This window comes from Carassius gibelio, chromosome A13 (assembly GCF_023724105.1).
Source record: "Carassius gibelio isolate Cgi1373 ecotype wild population from Czech Republic chromosome A13, carGib1.2-hapl.c, whole genome shotgun sequence".
NCBI lineage: Eukaryota > Metazoa > Chordata > Actinopteri > Cypriniformes > Cyprinidae > Carassius > Carassius gibelio.
In genome coordinates this window covers 1,954,931-1,977,246 of record NC_068383.1, presented here as the reverse complement: position 1 = coordinate 1,977,246, position 22,316 = coordinate 1,954,931, and the positions used below count along the sequence as shown (strand labels likewise).

Sequence of the window (22,316 nt, the reverse complement as noted above, 5' to 3'; positions counted from 1 at the left end):
TCACAATCAAATATCAGCATTCTGTGAATGCAAATTCTGCTAGCTTTAATTCAATCAGGATGCACATTTTAAAGATAATCCAATGTCAAAGAGAGCTTGTGTTAAATAATAAGAACAAAAAGTTAAATGCTGAAATCATGCCTTTTGCAACTTAAACATTATATGTTATATGTTCTTTCCAGAAATTGTTGGTGCTACCTATTGGCACTCACCCTTCTGGCCTAGATGATATCCATTACCCATACTGAGCTTGTGAGGATAGTATTGAAATCACTGCGGAGGTCTGGATAATTGTTGTATCCTACAGGTAGCTTTAAAAGGCAGCCACATGTATGCGATTGTGGTCTTCGCTCGAAGTCTGAGGTTTCAATGAACTCTATCTTAATTGGTTTTTCCATCAAATTTGAACCAGTGCAGAAGCGGAGGAAAAGCTGGAGGGTTCTCAGATCAACTTCACCTACATATCTCTTCAGGTAGCTTTTTCGGGTGCAGACATCACATCTGGAAACTGCAGGAGGTCCTTTACAGCTTTCCCAGTTGGGGTCTTCTGATCTATGACATGATGCAGAGCATCTGGTGGCAACACACTTGCTAAGTGCACCACAATAGGACGCCAACACTCGATTACATACATTGGTGCCTGTATGAGAGATTTGTGTCCCATCTGTGAGAGCAGTGGGATCAGATTGTCCTTTGTAGGAACCTGCTGGCACTCGTGTGGCTCAAGAGCATCAAATAGTGAATCACTCTCAACAGAGTCAAAGTCCTCCAAAGCCTTTTGAAGGACCTCTCTCTCCTGTTCAGACACATACTGCAAGAAGGTGTCCTTTAAGCTGCTGAAGGTTGTGGAGTACAGTACCTCTTCAAGGAATGGTGTCGCCAGTTTCACTGGGAAATAGCGAGCAATCTTCCACCCTACTACTAAGATTCTAGCGATAGCCTGCCACTCTTCACACTGATAATCATGCCTAATAAAGGGTACTTTCACATCCCCGCCCATGGTGCACCTTTCATAAAAGTCTGTCCAAAACTCTGTGAAGCAGTCCCGGGTCACTCCACTTCCCTCTCCTTCTTCAAGTTTTCCATTAGGTAGGCGCATCTTAATAAACACATCAGTGTTTAAAATATCTGGGTTTGTGAAGGCTTTGATTAGATCAGTGAGACAATGCCCCCGCCTAATAATCAGTGTAACCGAAGCACGTTCACCCAGTGTCTGGTCATTCCATGGCTCTGTAACAAGGCCGCCAAATCCCTGCGGTGGCTGTTCAGTTGAAGGAGCTGGTTGAGGTTCGCCTGGGCTCTGTGGTGGCAGGTCATTCCATGACACAGTGTCATCCAACTGCACATCTTCAGTTGCCACAGGCCCAATTATAATCTCGAGGTCGATCTCTTGGTGAACTATGTCATCCATATCTTGTACCTCAGTTGAAGCATGTGACTCATGTCCTGTGAGATCAACAGTTGGGGTTGAAGTTAAATGCATCTCTGCTTCCTCTTCCTCAGAGGACAACTCCACATTTACTCTTTTGGTATAAAGATACAGTCTAAGAATTTTTACTTTGCTTTCTTCATACAAGTTATCCACAGTGCTCCAACTGTTGACATGTACCTGAGACGATTCAATTTCAGTTGAATAATGTGAGAGCCTTTTCTTTTTTTTCGAAAAACCATTTGGAAAAAACAGGTCTTCAGCTAGTTTTTTTATTTCCACTACTGTTTTATCCTTGTCGATTGTCAGATGTCTTGTTCCTCCCCCATTGATTGCCTTTACTTGTTTGTACCGTTTGTCTTTTTCATTAAAGTCCATCCATCCAAGCTCAACCCGTCTAACCTTTTTTTTGGCATTTGCATTTCCTGCCAATGGCTTTTTTTTCACAGGTACAGGTGCTTCTCCAGATAGTCTCTGACGTAGCCTTGTCAGTATAGACTCTTTCCTGCTCTTTGTGTTTAGTGATGCATTTGCTTTCCGACAGAAGGCCACAGTAGCTATTCTATCTCCAGCTTTAGGGATGTACTTTGCCAGGTCTCCATCATTCATTACAGGGATCACAGATGCATCAATCTGTAAAAACAAAAATTGGGAGCATGTTTAGATTGACCTATAAATAGTAAAACATTTTTATAATTTTTTTTGTGACTGCAAAGTATAAATTGCATATTTACGTTAATCACAACAACAAAGTTGTCAGGCATCTATGTCATCTGAGGAGATTTACGTTACAAAGATTAACAGAGTGTTGTATTATATATCATTGCAATTACTTGGTTTTGTTTCACTCAGAAACATGAAATGTGAATGTATCTGCTCTGCTAAAGAACAAACTTTTAATGTATAAAAAACATATTTTAATTTTAATTTTGTAATTTACTTGCATTTTTTAAGTTATCATCATTATTATTATTATTATTATTATTAATCAAAACATCCAAGCTGCAGTTTGATATTACATTTAAAAAAAGATTTATGAAAATGAACAAGAATAGAGTTCTTGAGTTTTGAGTTTAATTAAATGTACAATTTATAAATTTTGGTTGCACCTGTGAGTTAATAAAAACATAACTGGTTTTGTGAAAATAATATTCAAATATTGATTAATCGATCGATATACCACTGAATCGTTTTGCAGAATTTTTAAGGTATCTGCAAATATTGTATCGCTGGCTGTGAGAATTTATATCAAATTGTATTGTGATGACCTGTCCAATTTAAACTTCTAATGTAAAGTGGCTTAGCTTACCTTTTCATTTTCCAGCTTCTGGATAAATTCCTCATCAATTTCCCGCTGGATTAAAAAACCTCTCAGCTCAGCATCCATTCTTTTTCTCTCCTGTGTAAAGGGGATTAAACGTTGTATAAATTCAAAACTTGCATTACTTTTGCGATTTACAGAGAACCGTGGATTGTATAGTATCTTGCAAAGCAAGATTACTCTTGTTGATCTCAGTATGGAGAAAACTCATAAAGAGCCAAAGGGAGAATGGATATTTGAAGTTGCTGGCCTCTACTACTCATCAGGGAAAAAAATGCACTAGTGAATGAATTTAGGCTGTGGTTTCTGTAACTTAAAAGGAAGTTTTTCCTTGCATCTGTTGCCTAGTGCTTGCTCTTGGTGGGAATTGTTGGGTTTCTGTAAATATCAGAGAGTACTGTCTAGACCTGCTTTTTTATGAAAAGCGCTGACATAACTGTCGTTGTGATTTGGCCCTATATACATAACATTTAATTGAATTTAAATACGGTACATAACCCTATCACGATTTTTTGAACAATTTTAAGATTTTGATTTTAATCACGATTTTGACACACACAGGACATGCTTTACAGTCATAAATGCCTTCAGTATAAATTTGAAACATAATTTCAAAAGAAAACCAATGAGAGCTTTATCAAAAAGTTGTAACATGTCTCTAGAACATACATAAGTCAAAATAATCACTAAGTAAAGATGTCAAACAAAATCTAGACATATGGCAAAAAATTATAATAAAAAAATAAAATAAAACCCGTGTTCAAGGATGTTTTTTTTTTTTTTGATGCCATGCATTGGTCATAAAGCTCACTGTAGCGGTGCCTCAGATATTATATGTTTTGCCCAATATATTTATTGCCCACGGTTCACACGTACTCCATCTGCAGTGCGTACACAGTAAGTTATGTGTACGCGGTTCAGAAGCAGCAACGAAAGTGCATTATTGTAACGCGAAAGCACATTAAAATAATGCATGAGCGAGAATCTATCCGCTCGCACGCAGATTTCCTTTGCTCTGTTAACAAAACCAGATGTGCGTGGTCAGATCATAGACTGTATAAGGCACAGATACACGCTGCCTTACAACGTGTCTCCTCTCTCAACCTGTGTCCTGTGCACTCACAACTCTCTCTGTGCTCACCACAAGATATTAAATCTTTTCGCACCTTTCTATTAATAACCTTTTCTGTTCTCATCTTTTACCGCGTGCAGTGTGAACGTTCTGTTCCGTTAACATGGGCTCGAAAAAGGCTACGCACCACAGACAGAGTGTGTGAACCTGGAGTTAGGCATATGCCCAGTCTGCTCTGTTCTCGTGCTCCACTCAGGTGCGCTGCATCCTGATTGGTTCAGATAATATACAACGGGAGGTCGGGGCTGCAGAAAATCCTGCTATAAAGCCACTGGACTATTTCTCATTAAACTACATAAACCTCATCTTGAGGGGTAGGGAAGTGGTGTTGCAGCTGTTTAACAAGAAGGACATTAAAACCATTACTATTTCCATTACTGCCATTCAGTCTTCCCAAAATCTTGCTTTCAAAGTCTCTGATACCATTCCTTACAATGAAACACTTTTTCCCCGGTCTTGATCAGCTGGCTCCCATTAAAACAAATAGTCACATCTAATCACATCTCGAACTCTGCTGCTCACACACTCCTGTGACCTAGCAACCCCCTCCTACTTCAATAACCTGCTCCACCAACACAAGCCCTCCAGCAGCTTCCCCTCCACTTTAGGCACACCTTATAATTTGTTATTACTGTTGTGTTATATAGCATATAGTTTTAGTGTATAATGTATAGTGACATATGCTTTAAGTTAATGGGTGCTTCTCAATTCTTATTTGTGCATCCTCGTTTCCTTTCCTCGTGTCTTAGCTCCACCTCTTCAGGATGCGATAGAAGGACGCAAGGAAAACACGTGAGGATGGAGGACTTGAATCAAGTGAAATTATTTATCCTCACTCCCTTCAAAGTTACTTCAAAGTGTCATAAGGGATCTGCCCTTATGTTATTTAGGTTTGTTAATTAAGACATTCATAATAAATATTAATAAAGCAAGATGCCCTGTTTGAAATATATGACATGCATGGTTTATTTCAAGTGAAAAGGTAAAATGTTGTATCGTAGATACCAGGGAAAACTCAGAGAACACGGAAACTTCTGAATGATCTCTCTTTATTGAGACTCATCTCTATGGCCAGCAAGCACAGCGCAAGCACCCCCACACTGAGTGTTCTTCTCTGCTTTTAACAGTGCTACAGCCACACACCCAGTGCGCCCCCGCCTCCTACTGGACAAACATAATATCACCCTTAACATACAACATTTCCCCTCCACTTAACTCAGAGGCCATCCTTTCCCAAGACACAAAATCTTCTAGGACAATTTATACAGTGAAATTATTATTATTATTTTTTTTTTCTTTTGAATACTCTATTTCTTAAGTCACAAAGTATTTAAGATATGCTGGTGGTTTCCTCTCTCTTACTGAACGTCGTATACCTCCCGAGGGTGCACTCTCAGGCTCCCTTCTATCTGCAGTTTGAGTCAATTCAGGCATTCTTTGAGCATTAGGTGAATCTGGCAACTGATTTCTTTGACAGGCAGATTTCGAACGCTCAGGCTCCCAGTTATCCACAGTTGGAATTACCTCAGGTGTTGTCGACATACTGAGTGATTCTGGCATTTGAATATCAGCATCCATTGACACAACATCAGCATCATAAGCTTGAACACCCCAGGCATCTGGAAAGTCTTTAGTCAAGATCTCTGGTTGTTGTCGACTGAATAATTGATCAACATGACGTCGTACTACGTGGCCACCTTCTATTGCTACTTTATAGGATACCGGTCCTGTAATATCTTGAATTACTCCCTGCACCCATCTTGGTCCATATCCAAAATTCCTAGTGTACACCGTATCTCCCACTTCAAAATAACGAGATTTCGCATGTTGGTCATGTTGCTCTTTTTGAACTTGTTGTTTCAATTCAATTTTGCTAGTGAAGTCAGGTGTTCACTGTAAAAACTAAAGGTGCCTCAGGTATCCTTTTGAGTACTCCAGGAACCTTAAAATGTATTTTAAGTGCCTCAAAGCTCTTTTTCTCATAATATGGTTCCGGAGGAACCTTTATAGTCTTTGCAGTTCTTGCAGGAACTCATGGGATCCTTGAAGCACTTTGTTCCCAGTTCTGAGATTCTGGAGTCACCCTTTCATTACACTGAGACCTCAAAGTGCTCTGAAGGTTCCTGGAGGAACTCACATTTTAAAAAAGGGTTACTGTAAGCTCTGTTAACATTCAAAAGGTTCCTGGAAGATCTCACTTGTAAAAGCAAGCATCTGGAAGAACCAAGAGATTCATGTGACAAAAATGATATTTGACTGATTATTATTATTAATCATCGAAACAGTCCAGGATCTGATTAAATCACTACACACTTATTCAGGAATCACTCAAAGTCAACATGAAAGCAAAATCATTCTAAAGACACAAACATGCGTATATGTGTGTATTTATGCTATAAAACACTATGTGTTTTAATATAAAACATATTTTCCAAGAACGTTTATTAAAACATAAATCTTACTTCATTCATTCAAAACGTACAGTTTTTAGATTTTTTTTTTTTTCATTTTTTTTTTTTTTTTTTTTGGTTATGATAACTTTGATTTTATTTTTGGCATGGAAACCATTGAGTGTCTGTTTGACCCCAACACAAAAACAGCACTGGATTTCAAAACAACAGGAGGGTTAAATCATCGAAACAGTCCAGGATCTGATTAAATCACTACACACTTATTCAGGAATCACTCAAAGTCAACATGAAAGCAAAATCATTCTAAAGACACAAACATGTGTATATGTGTGTATTTATGCTATAAAACACTATGTGTTTTAATATAAAACATATTTTCCAAGAACGTTTATTAAAACATAAATCTTACTTCATTCATTCAAAACGTACAGTTTTTAGATTTTTTTTTTTTCATTTTTTTTTTTTTTTTTTTTTGGTTATGATAACTTTGAAAAAAAAAAAAATAAGAGGGAATGTTCAATTTGATAAGTTTGCAAACATTATGGGAACGTTACTTCGGAGTGTTTTCTAAACATTCTGAAACAAGCAACTAAAATGTTTCAGAAAAAACGTTCCATGAATGATGTATAAATTCTGCTGATGTTTAACGAGAACTTTGAGCGAACGTTCTATTAACGTTCCTGTAACACTGTTTCTTCTCAGCTTGAACATGAACGTTCTAAGAATGTTTCCTTTCAGCTCAGAAATGTACTTGATTAATACTATTTACTAATATAGCACTGACCTTTTGCATTACTGAACTGACCTGATCAAAAGTATTTCAGTGTGTAACTAACAATTTAACAGACAGATGTAGTTGCTTGCAGATATTTTCTAATCTCGCTCACTTTTCTGGACATGCACTTGGAGCGCAAATGAAACAGATCGACCACAGATCAGTGCGTAAATATGATAATTACTTTTTAACATTGTTTACATCAAAGTATGTCATCATATGCAGCATCACTGAAGCTAGTGTGTATCATTCATAGCTGAAACACTCACGTAAATCTGGTGGAACTGTCGGTCGTAGAAAGTGAGGGGTGTCTCCAGCCTGATCTCCTGAGTCTCGTCGTTGCCTTCCTCCAGAGACCGGTCTCCTGCGTGTCTCCCGAACGGAAGAAGATCCTGTCGTGTTATCCCGCTGACACACACAGATAATCCCAATAATAAGATCCACACTGACCATCTCTGCCCCTGCTGACCCATCTCCAGTCCAGAAGCGAGGCTGAAGCTGCCTGAGACTGACTGACCAGTGGAGGATAGTGACCGAGTCAACCAGCAGCGCTCCTCCTCCTCTTCCTCTTCCTCTTATAGCCTCTTTCACTTGAGGTTTTCATATTAATAATTAACATTTAAGAATAAAAATGGACCTGTTATTCTGCAAACGCAGAGCACGCACACCTGTGCCTCGCGCTAACCCTCTGAGGTTGTTCAATTGGGGTCCCTCCAGTGACGTCACGAGAGTGGTGGTCACAAACACGTGTGTGATATTTTTTGCAGAAGCACTAGTCCTCGAACAAACAAAAATCACTTTAAACTGCAAAAAAGTTGTTATTACCAAGTATCCCATGTGCCTCTCTCCATCAGTGTGAGTAAAATAATTTAATCTTCAAATATGTGATCACATTAATTTAGTTTAAGGTTGTCTAGAAACAAGACCTAAAGTTTTTTTTAATAGATAAATGTATTGCTTCATGTCATGACGTCACCAAAATATAAGGCTGATTAAGAATGGCTTACTATTAACCTGTGTATCATGACGCTGTCTAGAGGTGGCTTTGTGGCTGAAATCTTGAGTAACAGCGCCATCTACTGCTCAATCACTTCTCTACAACTAATCTGAGCTCGAGTAGGAATGAACTTTATCAATCATTTGTGCTATTTACATTAAATTATAAGAACATTCAGTGTCTGAAATGACACTTTGTATTTAATAAAATGAGTGTTTAGTTAAAATATGTTTAACTAAACACATTTTTCAGAGATTGTGATGGAAGAATGCAGGATTTTCCAGAATGCTCTTATTGTCTATTACGGAGCCAAACAACATGAAGTGGGAAACCTTGAAGAAAACACTGTAAATCGTCTGATCTGGAGGTTTTTAGTTGTTATGTTGAACTAATGTAATTGCTCTGTTGGATGAACATCTTTAATTTAACTTCCTGTGTGCCGTCTGTTTTTAATTCTGAAGTATTTCAGTTTTGCAAAGCAACATTCATGACTTTAATTCAAACAATGCAAGGGTAGAGCAAATATTTTTAATCAGTAGAATTTACTGTCAATAGTCAAGATCATGTCTACAATATGATATATTTCACCCAAATTTATTAATAATTGTTCTTTTTATTATCAATCAACTTTTTTACAGTCAATTTTTACTGTCACTTTTGATTAATTTAATGCATATTTAATGAATAAAAGCACAAAAAAGCACCCAAAGGTTTCTTTTTAAGCAGCCAATCATCATATTTTCATGATTTCTGAAGATCATGTGACACTGAAGACTGGAGGAATGATGCTGAAAAAACAGCGGAGCATCACAGAAATAAATTACACTTTAACAGATATTCACATAGAAAACACTTTTTAAAAATTGTAATAATATATACATTTTTTTACAGTATTTCTGATCAAATAAATGCAGCCCTGGTAAACAGAATTAACCTAATTTACATTTAAAAATCATTATGTTTCCAAATATGTTGCATTTAACTCCCTGATAACCCGATCACATGACCTTTGTGGGATTATTATTACACTTGTGATTGATTTGTCTCTTTGCTGCCCTGTGTCAGAGTACGGTGACAGCTTGACCTCTGACCTCTGGGCCCAGCTGTATTTGTCTCTGACTTGCTGCCATGTGAATGAGAACCTAAGCTGCATCAGCAATAAATCACAAATACAGTCGCAGACACAGAGAGGTTCTCATGGCTAGAGTAACACTGAACAGAGCAGAGATTTAATCAGATTTAATGAGATTACAGCAATAACTGGACCGGCTAACACAAGTCTGGAGTCTAAAAGAGCCAACACAGTCAGAATATTCATTACAAATATAAATATTAGATGAAAAACTTACATTTGAAAAACTTACAACATTAGAAATGTTACCTTGGCAATTATTATTAATAATAAAAAAAATAGGTTACATTTTAAGAATTAAAATTACTAAAACAAAAATACAAAAATTAACTATAAATAGTGATATTTACAAATTTAAATGCTCAGTGAAGTTATGTGCAAACCTGTAAACAGCCAATCTTTTATTATTTTATTAGAGTTTCTATATTCCATATTTTAGTAAAAAAAAATAAGTTTACTAATTCCAATATTTATGATTTTGTTCTACTAAAGTAAAATAAAAATAATAATAATAAATAAAATTGCAGTTGCCCCTATTTATAAAGCATAAAGTTACTTATAAAGATGCAACTGGAGTCTCGTTATGTAAATGGGACACAAATAATATAAAGACTCTATTCTGATGAAGTTTCAAGTTTGTAGACTGCTCTGTATTTTAGTAAAAAAGGATTTAGATTAATTCCAATAATTAAGAATTAGGTCCAACTAAAAGAAAATGTAAAAAAGAAATAAGAAATAAGATTAATGGTCTAATTATAAAAAAAAAAGTAAAAAAAAAATTAAATAATATTATATATATATATATATATATATATATATATATATATATATATATATATATATATATATATATATATATATAATACAGTATAAAGTTGCTTATATAAAGATGTAACTGGCGTTTAATTATGTAAAGCAAATAATCTGCTCTATTGAATCTTCGAGCTTCTAGGCTATTATATATTTTAGAAAAAGGATTTATACAATATTTATACAGTAATTTATACAATAGTTAAGATTTAGGTCCAACTGAAATGAATAAATGAATAAAAAAAATATTTTATAGATTTATACTTATTCGCAAACAATTATTTAAAATTAATGTCTTAATGAAGGAAAACACATAAATAAATAAATAAATAAATAAATAATACTAATTCAAATTTTGTGTTTGTTTTGATTTTGGTAATATTGAAGGGAAAAAAGTTTATGTGAAAATAAAACATAAAATAAAATAAAAAATATTATTAATTCTATATTTTAGTAAAATGATTTATGCAATATTTAATAACTTTTTTAATAGTTTAGATTTAGTTCCAACTGAAGAAAAATGCAAACAAACGAATGAATGAACATTAAAATGAAATAAAGATGTCTACTAATTCCAATCATTAAAGATGTACATAAAATGCAAATGAAAATAAAAATGCAAAATAAAAAATGTAAATAAAAATGCAAAAAAAAAAAAGATACACTAATTCCAAAAAATTCAGATTTGGGGGGAAGACATTAAAATGGTCCCTGACGTGTACAGTATAAAGTTGCTTGCATAAATATGTAACCTGTGTTTCATACGTATTAAATCTTCACACAAACCTGTAAAGAGCCATAGCTGCAGAAAATCAGCACAAGCATCCCGTGGGAAGCCTGAGCGCAGGGTTAAAGGTCAACACTGCGTCAGAGGGTCCGCCCCCCCCCCCCCCAGCTTTCACTGCCCGCTGCACAATCCTCTTCCTGCAGCTGAATGCAGCTCAGTCTCGCACCGCAGGAGGAAGTGCTGCTGGCTTTCTTTTCCTCTTTCTCCCTCGTTTCCTTGCCCTAAACCCTGGGCTGCTCTCAGTCGCTGGTTTTCTCCTGCTGTGGTGGATTGAACACGTGAAGGAGCAGCAGAAGAAGCCGCTGGAGGAGGACAGACCCCGTCTAGACCTCCTTCTCCAGAGTCATGGACAGCGACTCTCTCCCTCCTCCTCCGACTTTCAGCCCGGCCGTGCCTCCCTTCGTCAAGCTGGGGCTGACGGTGGCCTACACCATCTTCTACTCGCTGCTGTTTGTGTTCGTGTACGTGCAGCTGTGGCTGGTGCTGAGATACAGACACAAGCGCTTCAGCTACCAGACGGTGTTTCTGTTCTTGTGTCTGCTGTGGGCGGCTCTGCGAGCGCTGCTCTTCTCCTTTTATTTCAGAGACTGCGTGACCGCAAACACACTCGGACCCTTGTCTTTCTGGCTGCTCTACTGTTTCCCCGTCTGCCTGCAGTTCTTCACCCTCAGCCTCATGAATCTGTACTTCGCACAGGTGAGTTCGACAGTAAAGTCTGCTTTTAAGACTACAGTCACATGTGCGTTTATGTGTCTATTGTCTTTAGATAAGGAAACAACATTTTTAATACTTGAAACAACTCTGTTCCTGGGTTTGTTAGGCAGGATTCATAAAGCATAACTGCATTAATTTTAAGGTAAAATTATCTTTCACTGAAACTTATTTGGACACTGAAATAACTTTGCTTTTCAGCTGACATCAGTCCGTCTGATTTATCCAGCAACTGCTCTACTATTATAGATTTTATTTTTAATTGTTCTGTTTTTATTTTCATTTTAGTAACAGTTTTAGTAATCTTTGTTATTTTACTATTATTGAGATGCCATTTAGTTTTTTTGTATTTTGAGTTAGATTTTATTTTTCTGTTTTTTGTTTTAATTTTGTTTATTTTTTTGTAATTTTGTTATTTTAGTATAATTGGTAAACCATTGTAGTTTTTGTTAATTTTCCAAATTAAACCATGTATAGTAACGCATATTTTGTTAATATTTTAAATGAGTTTTTCTGTTTTTTTTCTTTCTTTTAATTTTAGTTAAAGTTTAATAATAATTATTTAAACTTTAATTATCAAAGTATAATTATTAAAATAAGAAAATAATTCAGATTTATTACATTTTTAAAAAATTTATTATTGGTATACAATTATAGTTTTTATTAATATTTTACATTATATTTTATTTTACAATTTTTATTTTTTGTTTTCATTTTGTCACGATTTTTACCACGATTTGTTATTATTATTTATATATATATATATATATATATATATATATATATATATATATATATATATATATATATATATATATATATATATATTAGTTCATGTATATTTTATTTCATATGATAAAGATTAAATTAATGCATTTAGCAGACGCTTTTATCCAAAGCGACTTACAGTGCATTCAAGCTATCAATTTTTACCTATCATGTGTTCCTGGAGATGTTTTTTTAAGGGTTTTAGTTTTAGTTAACTATAATAATTCTGGCCACCTATTAAAATACAGAAAAACTTTTCACCACCCAATCAATATCTGATGGATAAAATATAAAATGCATGATTGCAAAAATGCATGCATGATTATCGCAGCATAGATAATAATAATATGACATCGAATGCAAGGAACAACAGCTTGGGTCATTATTGATTCCCACTCACGCTAGTGCTTATATCAGTTCAATATTATGTGTACTGTATACTCTCACAATGCATATTCTTCCAAAAGCAGAATTTAAACTCTTCCTGTTTTTGTTATGATCAAAGCTGCGTATGTAAATGAATCATTGGTGTAGGAGTTCAGTGTGAGAGAAAAAGGGAAGTGAAATCATTGGCTGCGGTCTGAAGCGTTTACACTACTCTATAAAAAACACTAGAGGACAAACTGTGAAGTATTTACAGTAAATCACCACTAATACACCACCTACAATAAACAACTGATTTATATGACGATGCATGTTATTTCAAATGTTCAACAAGCACACATGGGTTACTTTTGTCATTTAGTGTACAGTACTAAAGTAATAAAACTTTCAAAAGATTTTCAAAAATAGTCAAAAATAAGTATAATCTTTCTTTCATGCTAATGTCATTTTTAAAGGCTAGATCATGTTGAAAAGCTCTGTAAGGTAACCTTTTACAGTATAGAATCAGATCTTATGTACTGCTGATCTGTCAGTGTTTATGATGGAGACTGCACTTAAAGTTTTACAATCTGGTTTCTGCTTTGATCCAAATGTTTCGACGAGGGAACTGGTGACTTTTATGATCATACATGTGTCATTCTTGGTTTAATAATTCATGAGTTTAAATGCTTTATGCTTGCAATATTTATACTAACTTATGCCTTGTTTTCTGGTACAGGTCATTTTCAAGGCGAAGTCTAAATATTCACCAGAACTTCAGAAGTACAGGTGCATAACTTCTATACTCCTAAAAATACATATTTTAAAGTTTCATCATTTTAAAAGTAATATTTCTTCTCAGAGCTTTGGAATAATCTACCCCAAAATCTCTCCAGATATTCATAACTCACTTATTAATGCTGTTTTGGTTTCTTTTGCTGATGTATTTGTATTATGTATTATGATTGTAAATTATATTATGTATTACATCTGTAATGCGACCTTGAGGTATTGTTATTATTATATGGTATCTGACAAAAAAATCTAGTTTTTGTTTTTACTATAATCAAAATGAAAAAATATGTCTGATTGGCTGCTGTCAGGTTAGAATAAAAGGTTAACAATTAAAAAAAAAACTATAATTTAATATTATGTTATTTTTAAACATAATAATGTTTAATATACTTTATAATTGTTTTATAGAAAAAAGCTGAATATTTTTTTTCAATAATTAGCATCAAGATATTATATTTTTATTAATATTATAAATATGTTATTTTATATTTTCTGCTTTAATTAGAATTGTATCATTATTTAATTCAGTTATTGTCATTTTAAATAGTTTTAATTATACTGTATACATTTTTATAGATAAAGCAGAATAATATCTTTTTTAATAATTAGTTTTAAGATATTATATTTTATTCATATTTTATATATTTCCAGTTTTTATATTTATTATTTAATTCAGTTTTTGTCATTTTAAATAAACTTTTTTATTTTTTATATATAAACAAGAAGAATATTTATTTTTAATAATTAGTATCAAGGTATGATTATATTTTAGTAATATTTTAAATTAGTTGTTACATTTATATTTGCTGTTTTAAGTAGAATTTTATCATTGTTATTTAATTCAATTGTCATTTTAAATAGTTTTATAAATATAATATATCTTCCTTTGGCAAGTACCTCAAATAAAAAGTTATTTATTATTATTTTTTTTTTTTTGTAATATTTTATTACAATTAATGTTTATTTTGTTTCAAGTATCGGACATGTTATTTTATTAGGTTCTGCATATATGCATGTGGTGTACCTGATTCAGTGTTTGATGTATTGTGCACACGTCAGGCTGCCGCTGTACCTGCTCTTCCTGTGCATCAGCTTCCTCTTCCTGCTGGTGAACCTGACCTGTGCTCTGCTGGTGAAGATGCAGACCAAGGCCGACACAGAGACTGTAGTGTTGGTGCGTGTGGCCATCAACGACACGCTGTTCGTCCTCTGCGCCGTCTCACTCGCACTGTGTCTCTATAAGATCGCCAAGATGTCTCTGGCCAACATCTACCTGGAGTCCAAGGTAAAGACAGGAATATACTACAGTATGCACAGAAGACAAGACAGGTGTGTGTGTGTGTGTGTTTTGGTTGTTTGTTCACAAGTCTTTGAACCCTGAAATCTCATCAGGACAAAGCATTTTTATGAGTTTACCAGAAGGAAAGGAAAGGGAGCCTGGAAAAACATTTACAGAGATTTTTACATATACATTATCTTTTTCAGTCTTTGAAAGCTTGTTGTCTTTTAGCAATGTGCCAGTCTTCCCAGGTCCACTGTGTGTCCATCTAAAGAGGCTGAACTGGACCGCTGGACACTTTCCTAACTTTGCTTAAACACTTTTTGATGCTATGCATATCAGGGTTATTATTGCTAACTAAAACTAAAAACATAAACATTAAAAAATTGTTACTTGATATTAAATAAACATTAACAGAAAGTGAATAATATATATATATATATATATATATATATATATATATATATATATATATATATATATATATATATATATATATATATATATATAAGCTACCCACCAGGGTCATTACAGTAAACTAAAATGATAAATAAATAAATTATTATTTTCGTTACTTAAAATTAAACAAACTTAAATGTATGCCTAGATAACATTTGCCATTTACATTTCGTTTAACTTGATAAAAAAAATAAAAAAATAAAATAAAAAAAAAGACAACTTCCAATGAACATTTCAAACAGTCAAATAAGCTTTAAACTCGATGATAACGCACACTATTTCCATCTCCTCACCTGAATATGTTCTAGATGTGTGTTGGATGTTTTCTTTGGAATGGAAACATGGATATTTTTGTGTAAACATCATACTTTTTGTCTTATTTCAGTGTATGTCAAAAAACTAGCGAGTTAAGTCAGTAGAAGTGTAAACATGACTGAAGACATCAAAAGCAGAGCGACAGAACCGATTCAATTGAGTGAGTCATTTCCGCTGGAACCGCTCCGATTGATTCAATCTCGCGACTTCGATCGTTTAGTTCAAGCGATTCACTTTCAGATTCACAAAATCAGTTCAAAAGTGCCTTTGATTTTCGAATTGCGACATCGCTTGTAATGATTTTAAAAAGTACGTAGTAAAGGGTGAAACTGAGCTTTTTGAAACGCAAAATGATTCAATGTTTCGGCGAGCTCCAATCGGATCGCGTATTGTGAATCATTTAGCAAAAGATACTGGGCATGCGCACATCAATAAAGCATCATTTTCCTCACACTGTACATTAATTACTATTTTTGCAGGGGTAGGGTAGGGTAGGTTTAGGTTTGGGTAGGCGTAGACTTTAATAAAACAAAATCTAATTAAGTAGAAAATGAAATACACAAATACAAATCCTTTTTGGGTTCTTATAATTAATCATGGCTTTATTATAGAAAACGTAAAACTTAAAGTATGTTGTTTGACCTCTTCATATTTAAAGAGAAATTTATAGTTTCCAAAGTTGGACATCGCTTTTTATATATATATAAACAATAATGATATAAACAATAAAATATTATATATATATATATATACATACATACAGTAATGCTAAAATAATGCTAATTTTTATTTAATTTGTGATTAAATACTAAAACGAAATAAGATAAAATTACTAAACTAAAACAAATGCAATTGCAATTGCAAAGTTGTGAAATATAAAACCAGTTATACACAATATCCAATTTATATAGTTCATGTCAAATTTTTTTTACATTCTCAAGTAAAACAAGATTATTTCATGTTAAACTGAGTTTTAGTTAACAGTTTAAACACTCACAGAGAGGAATAGATCATAAAGTCAATGTGAATCACTGCTCAAAAACAGTATGTTTCTTCCACAGTAAAAATACTTGAATGATCAGAACTGATTCTGAACTGAACGTCTCATGTTTTCTGTCCAGGGAACATCCGTGTGTCAGGTGACTCTGATCGGAGCGACGGTGATCCTGCTGTACTCATCCCGTGCGTGTTATAACCTCGTGGTGCTGGCACTGGCAAAAGTCAAGAGCATCCACTCATTTGACTACGACTGGTACAACGTATCAGACCAAGTATGTTCAACACAGTTGTTTTGATAAAGTGAACATGATGCATTTGTGGTTTCAAACATTATTAGCTCGTCAGACATTCTTCTTGAAAATAAAACAGGTGTCATCTATATGCAAAGTGACCCAAATTTGTTTTTTGACCTCTGAAGATGTGTGCAATTTAAGTGTTTACTGCTGGAGCCACACTGAGATCAACATTTTGTGCTCGATTTGTGACCCTGGAGCACAAAAGCAGTCTTAAGTCTCTGAGGAATATTTGTAGCAATAGCCAAAAATACACTGGGTCAAAATTAATTATTTTTCTTTCATGCCAAAAATCATTAGGATATTAAGTAAAGATCATGTTCCTTGAAGATATTAAGTAGGGATGCACCGAAATGAAAATTCTTGGCCGAAACCGAAATCCGAAAAAGAGGAAACCAAGGCCGAAAACCGAAACACAGAAAGAAATTATGCCAATTATTAGTACCACTGCATTTATGGCTATGACTGTACTAACTTTACTAATTTATTTAACACATTGCAACAATGGACAGTATAAAATAAAATTCTAACTAAAATGTTATCTTTACCCTACTTATGTAGCCTACATTAAATAATTATGTACAGGCCTACTGGCCTCCAGAAAGGTTTTAAAATTAAATGTCCTCTCATAAAAACAAAGTGCATTAAGGTCAAGTGCATTTTTTTTCTCTATAGGACTACTACAAGAAAGTGCATTATTTCTCCATAGGCAAGAGGGTTATCACTTCTGGGGATGGAGACTTCAGACAGATAACCATCTAGCTGTTGAGCGGTTGAGCTTGTCATCTGCCTGGCATTTGAGAAAGATTTGAGAGAGTGTATTTAAATTGGGCCAGGGAATAAATAAAAAAAAAATCTAGCAGAAATATGGCTACAATCTGATAGTCACATATAAGTACAGAGTATGTAAATGCAAGTCTCCATACAGTATGCAGTTCACTATTTGATGCAAGATTAAAAGCCATCATTAAAAATGTCCTTAAAGCAACACTATGTTACCAAAAAATAATTTTTCCAAAATCGTTTCAGTGGTTCATCAAGATGTAACAGGGTGAAAGGCACTTGATGCTAAGTGATTAACAAAGTTGGTAGCTAATTTATATGTAGTTTTCAAATGTAAATAATCATTAATTCTTCTCTATTTAGACCAAATCAATCAATCAAATCAAGGAATACATTTGGAAAATCTTGAATAAATTATGAAAATTTTCATTTTTGACAGCTATGGCTCTAGGCCTACTACCGCGGACATTTTTTTCCACTTTTTTTTTTTTTATTCGAATATTAATTATCACCATCGAAATTCGTTGTTTTAAAACTATTCGAATATATATATTCGAATTTAGAATATTTGTTGACCGCCCTATCGCAATCCAATGACAGGGACGCACATTTTGAAAGACAATAGCCCTATGGGATGCACTTTGAATGTCTAATAGTCCTCAAATAACATTATAGGCTACTCCAGTCTCTTCTAGTTAACGAAAACTAAGTAAACACCTTCAGTGATGAGTGCGCTAAGGCAGACCAAACCATTTCATGCAGATACAGGGGGGTGGTCGGTCAATAAGGATGTTTTATTTTTGGGTCAAAAAATACGAGTTCACATAAACACCTAAACATGCAAGGAAAACGTAATTAGAACTAGCTACTAAATTAGTTAAATATGCCTATCCATATACAGCTATGATTCGCGAACCCCAAACTGACTCAAATGATTTCTCGAACCAGTTCCGAACTCCCGAAATTACTCAAATGATTCACGATCCGAACTCCCAAAACTTACTCAAATGATTCGCGAACCCGCTTTGAACTCCCGATCTGGTTCAAATGATTCGCGAACCCGCTATGAACTCCCGAACTGATCCAAATGATTCGCGATCCCGCTCCGAACTCTCGAACTGATCCAAATGATTCGCCAACCGACTCAAATGATTCGCGAACCCGCTCCAAACTCTCGAACTGATTCAAATGATCTGCGAAGCCGCTCCGAACTCTCAAACAGACTCAAATTATTCGCGATCCCCAAATTTACTCAATTGATTCGCAAACCCCAAACTGACTCAAATGATTCGCTACTCCCGAACTGACTCAAATGATTTGTGATCCCGCTCCGAGGTCCTGAACTGACTCAAAGGATTCTGGAAATATTTTTTTCCCATTCATTTTCTCCACAGGTATTTCAATTCCAAGAAATGTTAATTAATTTTATTTAATGAGGCAATGCATTACTCTTCCCAGAGTCGTGCAAATAATTTGAATAAGTTGTACAGTCATTGATTTGATTTTAATATTTCCAGTGTCATTTTGACCTACTTGTATATATGCATTCATGGTATTTAATATTTTGGCTTTCATTATTAATCATGTTTTTCTTTTTTTAGCTTTATTATGGACGAAGAAAATTAAGTTGGGGATTTTTTTTGGTTTTTGTTTTCTTACTAAAGTGTGTCTTGATGAATTTGGCTATTTTGATGATTTTTTTTAATGTTGCAGGCAGATCTGAAGTCGATGTTGGGCGACGCTGGATATGTGGTTTTTGGGGTGATCCTGTTTGTTTGGGAGCTGCTGCCCACTTCACTAGTGGTCTTCATTTTCAGAGTCCGAAAGCCGGCTCAGGATCGAGTATGAGATTTATCATCTTTCAATTAAATTTCCAGTTCTTAACATACAATACTTAAATTGCCATTCAAAAGTTTGGGGTTAATAAAAAAATTAAAAAAAATAAAAAGTGTGAGCAAGGATGCATTATAAAGTGACAATAAAGAGATTTATAATGTTATAAAAAAGATTTCTATTTCAAATAAATGCACATTCATCATAGTTCTATTCATCATAGAATCCTGAAAATTTAAATGTATCACAGTCTCCACAAAAATATTGTGCACCACAACTGTTTTTAACATCGATGATAATCAGAAATGTTTCTTGAATCATTAGAATGATTTCTGAAGATCATGTGACACTGAAGACTGGAGGAATGATGCTGAAAATACAGCTGTGCATCACAGGAATAAATTACACTTTAACACAGATTCACATAGAAAACAGCTGTTTTGAATTGTAATGTTTCTAAAAATTACTGTGCTTTTAAAGAAAATAAATCCAGCCCTGATGAGCACAAGAGACTCGAAAAAATCCTACCTGCACCAAACTTTTGAACGGTAGTGTACATATATACAGTGATATACAATATAATGCTGAAGACTCTCTCTTTGGCTTGTAGAGTGTGTCAGTGATCCCCGGCCACATGTTCTCATCAAGAGCTTATTTCTTTGACAACCCGCGGCGTTACGACAGCGATGATGACCTCGCGTGGAGTATCATCCCACAAAACATTCAAGCCAGGTATGACAGCGCTCGGTCTCAAATTAATCACCATATTTAATAATCTACTACATGCCATCTGATTGATGGTTTATATATTTAATCAAGTAAAACATCTTTTAGTCATTGTACAAACGTCCACCTTCAGCTCGAGCTTCACGTGTCTTTTTGCTGTCAAATCTTTACTGCTTTTTATTATCTTAAGTAAACGTAAGAATAACTTTGATATTTTAAGATGAACACTTACTGGACTGAAGCATCTTAGATTTATTTGATTATGTAGTTTAGATGTATCAAATAGCATTCAGAACTTGCTTTATTTACTTTCCTGTTTGCATATTCTTGGTTTTATTGTCTACAACTAATCTGTATTAAAAAAAAGTAATCAGAAATGACATACTTCAGCTTTAAATTTTCAAAGGAAAGCACTGCTCTAAAACGCCATGCATTGAATGTATTAATCTGATCATAAAGGGTTAATTAATGAAATATTGCTTTGCTTCACAGTCTTACACCGGACAGTTATGATTGGGGTTGTCGAAGCAACAGTTTCAACGCAAACGCTGAAGGAGAAGAGTCCCATCTAGCACCAGAGGAGTTGTATCCCCACTAGAACATTCCCAATGGGGAGTGGTATTATTTTGCACATTTCCTATCACTGATGGGTAATATTTCATACCACTGATGCCTTTACTGCTATTTATTACGGTATTTAGTACAACAGTACGGCTTTGGAAGCAAAATTACCAATCATTTTCTCCAAAAAGAAACTAATGTGCAAAAGTTTCTTTGTATAAATGTGATTTCAAATGCACTACTCAGAGATCAATCAGATAAGTTTCGCTCACTCCCATGATGCATTGCGAATTATTTGATCGAGTCGACCTCCCTACGTTCTACATAGTAGTACTTGTATATTTAAATATTTTTTGTGTGTTTGTAGTAAATATTTATATTTTGCATTTAAATATTTTTTATTTAAATATAAATCTACAAATTCAGCACTTAAAATCAATGACTGTACAACTTATTCAAATTATTTGCAATGACTCATTAAATAAAATTAATTCACATTTCTTGGAATTGAAAAACCTGTGGAGAAAATGAATGGGAAAAATATTTCCAGAATCAGTGCTACTGAAAATGTGGCTGTTCATTGTAGCGTTCAGTTCTTTCAACTTTTAGGCCAGTAGTTCCTATTTCAGATGAATTACTCTATACAAGCTATTTTTCTGAGTTTGCACTGTCAGTTATATACAGAAGAATATATATTATGAATTAATATATTGAGTATACTAGATAAGTATGATAACTTTCCACTTTGTGAAATGTAGATTTTATTGCCATTTTTGTATCGCTGCTCCATAAACAAAATCATTATCTTCATTCCAGTTCTGTTCAGATTCGGGACACAAACCTGTTTAAAAAAGATTGATGAAGGAAATAACTTCATATTCACTTGGCCTGAACTGTGAAAAAATTGTTGACACTCTCCTATTGAACATTTAGATGAAAACACAATAAAAAGTATATATTTTTAAATGTTGAGAGATGAATAAAGGGGTTTGGTTTGTTGACCATTGTTTTTATCAATGCATTTTTAGTGTTTGATTGTACGGTTTGTAGCTTTTGCACTTTGTAAAACTTTGTTTTCTACATTAATAAAAGTTAAATTCTCTAGATTACAGACATTGAGATCACTTGTCTAGAGATTGAATGAAACCTATTGCAGATTGACACAGACTTTTTATCATTGCATCAGTGTCTCATCAATGGATGCTCTGCAGTGAATGGGTGCCGTCAAAATGAGAGCAGATAAAAATGTCACAATAATCCACAGCACTCCAGTCCATCAGTTAACATCTGGAGAAGACAAAAGATGAAACAAATCCAGCATTAAGATGTTTTTAACTTCAAAACTATGTTTCCGGCATATCATTTTCTCAATGAGTCTCATTCTGACGGCACCCATTCACTGCAGAGCAAGTGAATGGGAAGTTTAGACACACATAGCATTAGCATTAGCTCATAAAAGAGTGTTGTCCTTGAGTCTAATGCCTCCGTTCATTCAGATGTACAACAAAGCTTTAGGGCTCATAGTCATGTGTGCAATCACAGTTGGCATTGAATGAAAGCTACATACATAAACTCAAATATAATACAGTAGTTCCAGGACACTGATTTGAACTATCCCTTTAACCAGCGATTTGCTT

At 34.3% G+C, this 22,316-nt stretch overlaps 2 protein-coding genes across 2 annotated transcripts in view; one reads left to right on the top strand and one right to left on the bottom strand.

Annotated features, from left to right (window-relative positions):
- The window catches only part of LOC128025855 (nidogen-1), a 118,148-nt gene extending 110,380 nt beyond the window's left edge, over positions 1-7,768 (bottom strand). The window contains exon 1 of the mRNA XM_052612413.1: positions 7,338-7,768. Coding sequence (XP_052468373.1) covers positions 7,338-7,541 — 204 coding nt within the window. The 5' untranslated portion in view covers positions 7,542-7,768. The remainder of the gene's footprint in view (positions 1-7,337) is intronic.
- A 2,850-nt stretch (positions 7,769-10,618) lies between these two features.
- LOC128025856 (G protein-coupled receptor 137Ba) lies at positions 10,619-20,867 on the top strand. The gene is made up of 7 exons (XM_052612415.1): positions 10,619-11,490; positions 13,376-13,425; positions 14,491-14,716; positions 16,606-16,755; positions 19,273-19,401; positions 20,003-20,124; positions 20,611-20,867. The coding sequence occupies exons 1-7, from the start codon at positions 11,140-11,142 to the stop codon at positions 20,714-20,716; spliced, it is 1,134 nt and encodes a 377-aa protein (XP_052468375.1). The 5' UTR covers positions 10,619-11,139; the 3' UTR covers positions 20,717-20,867.
- Positions 20,868-22,316: the final 1,449 nt, after the last annotated feature.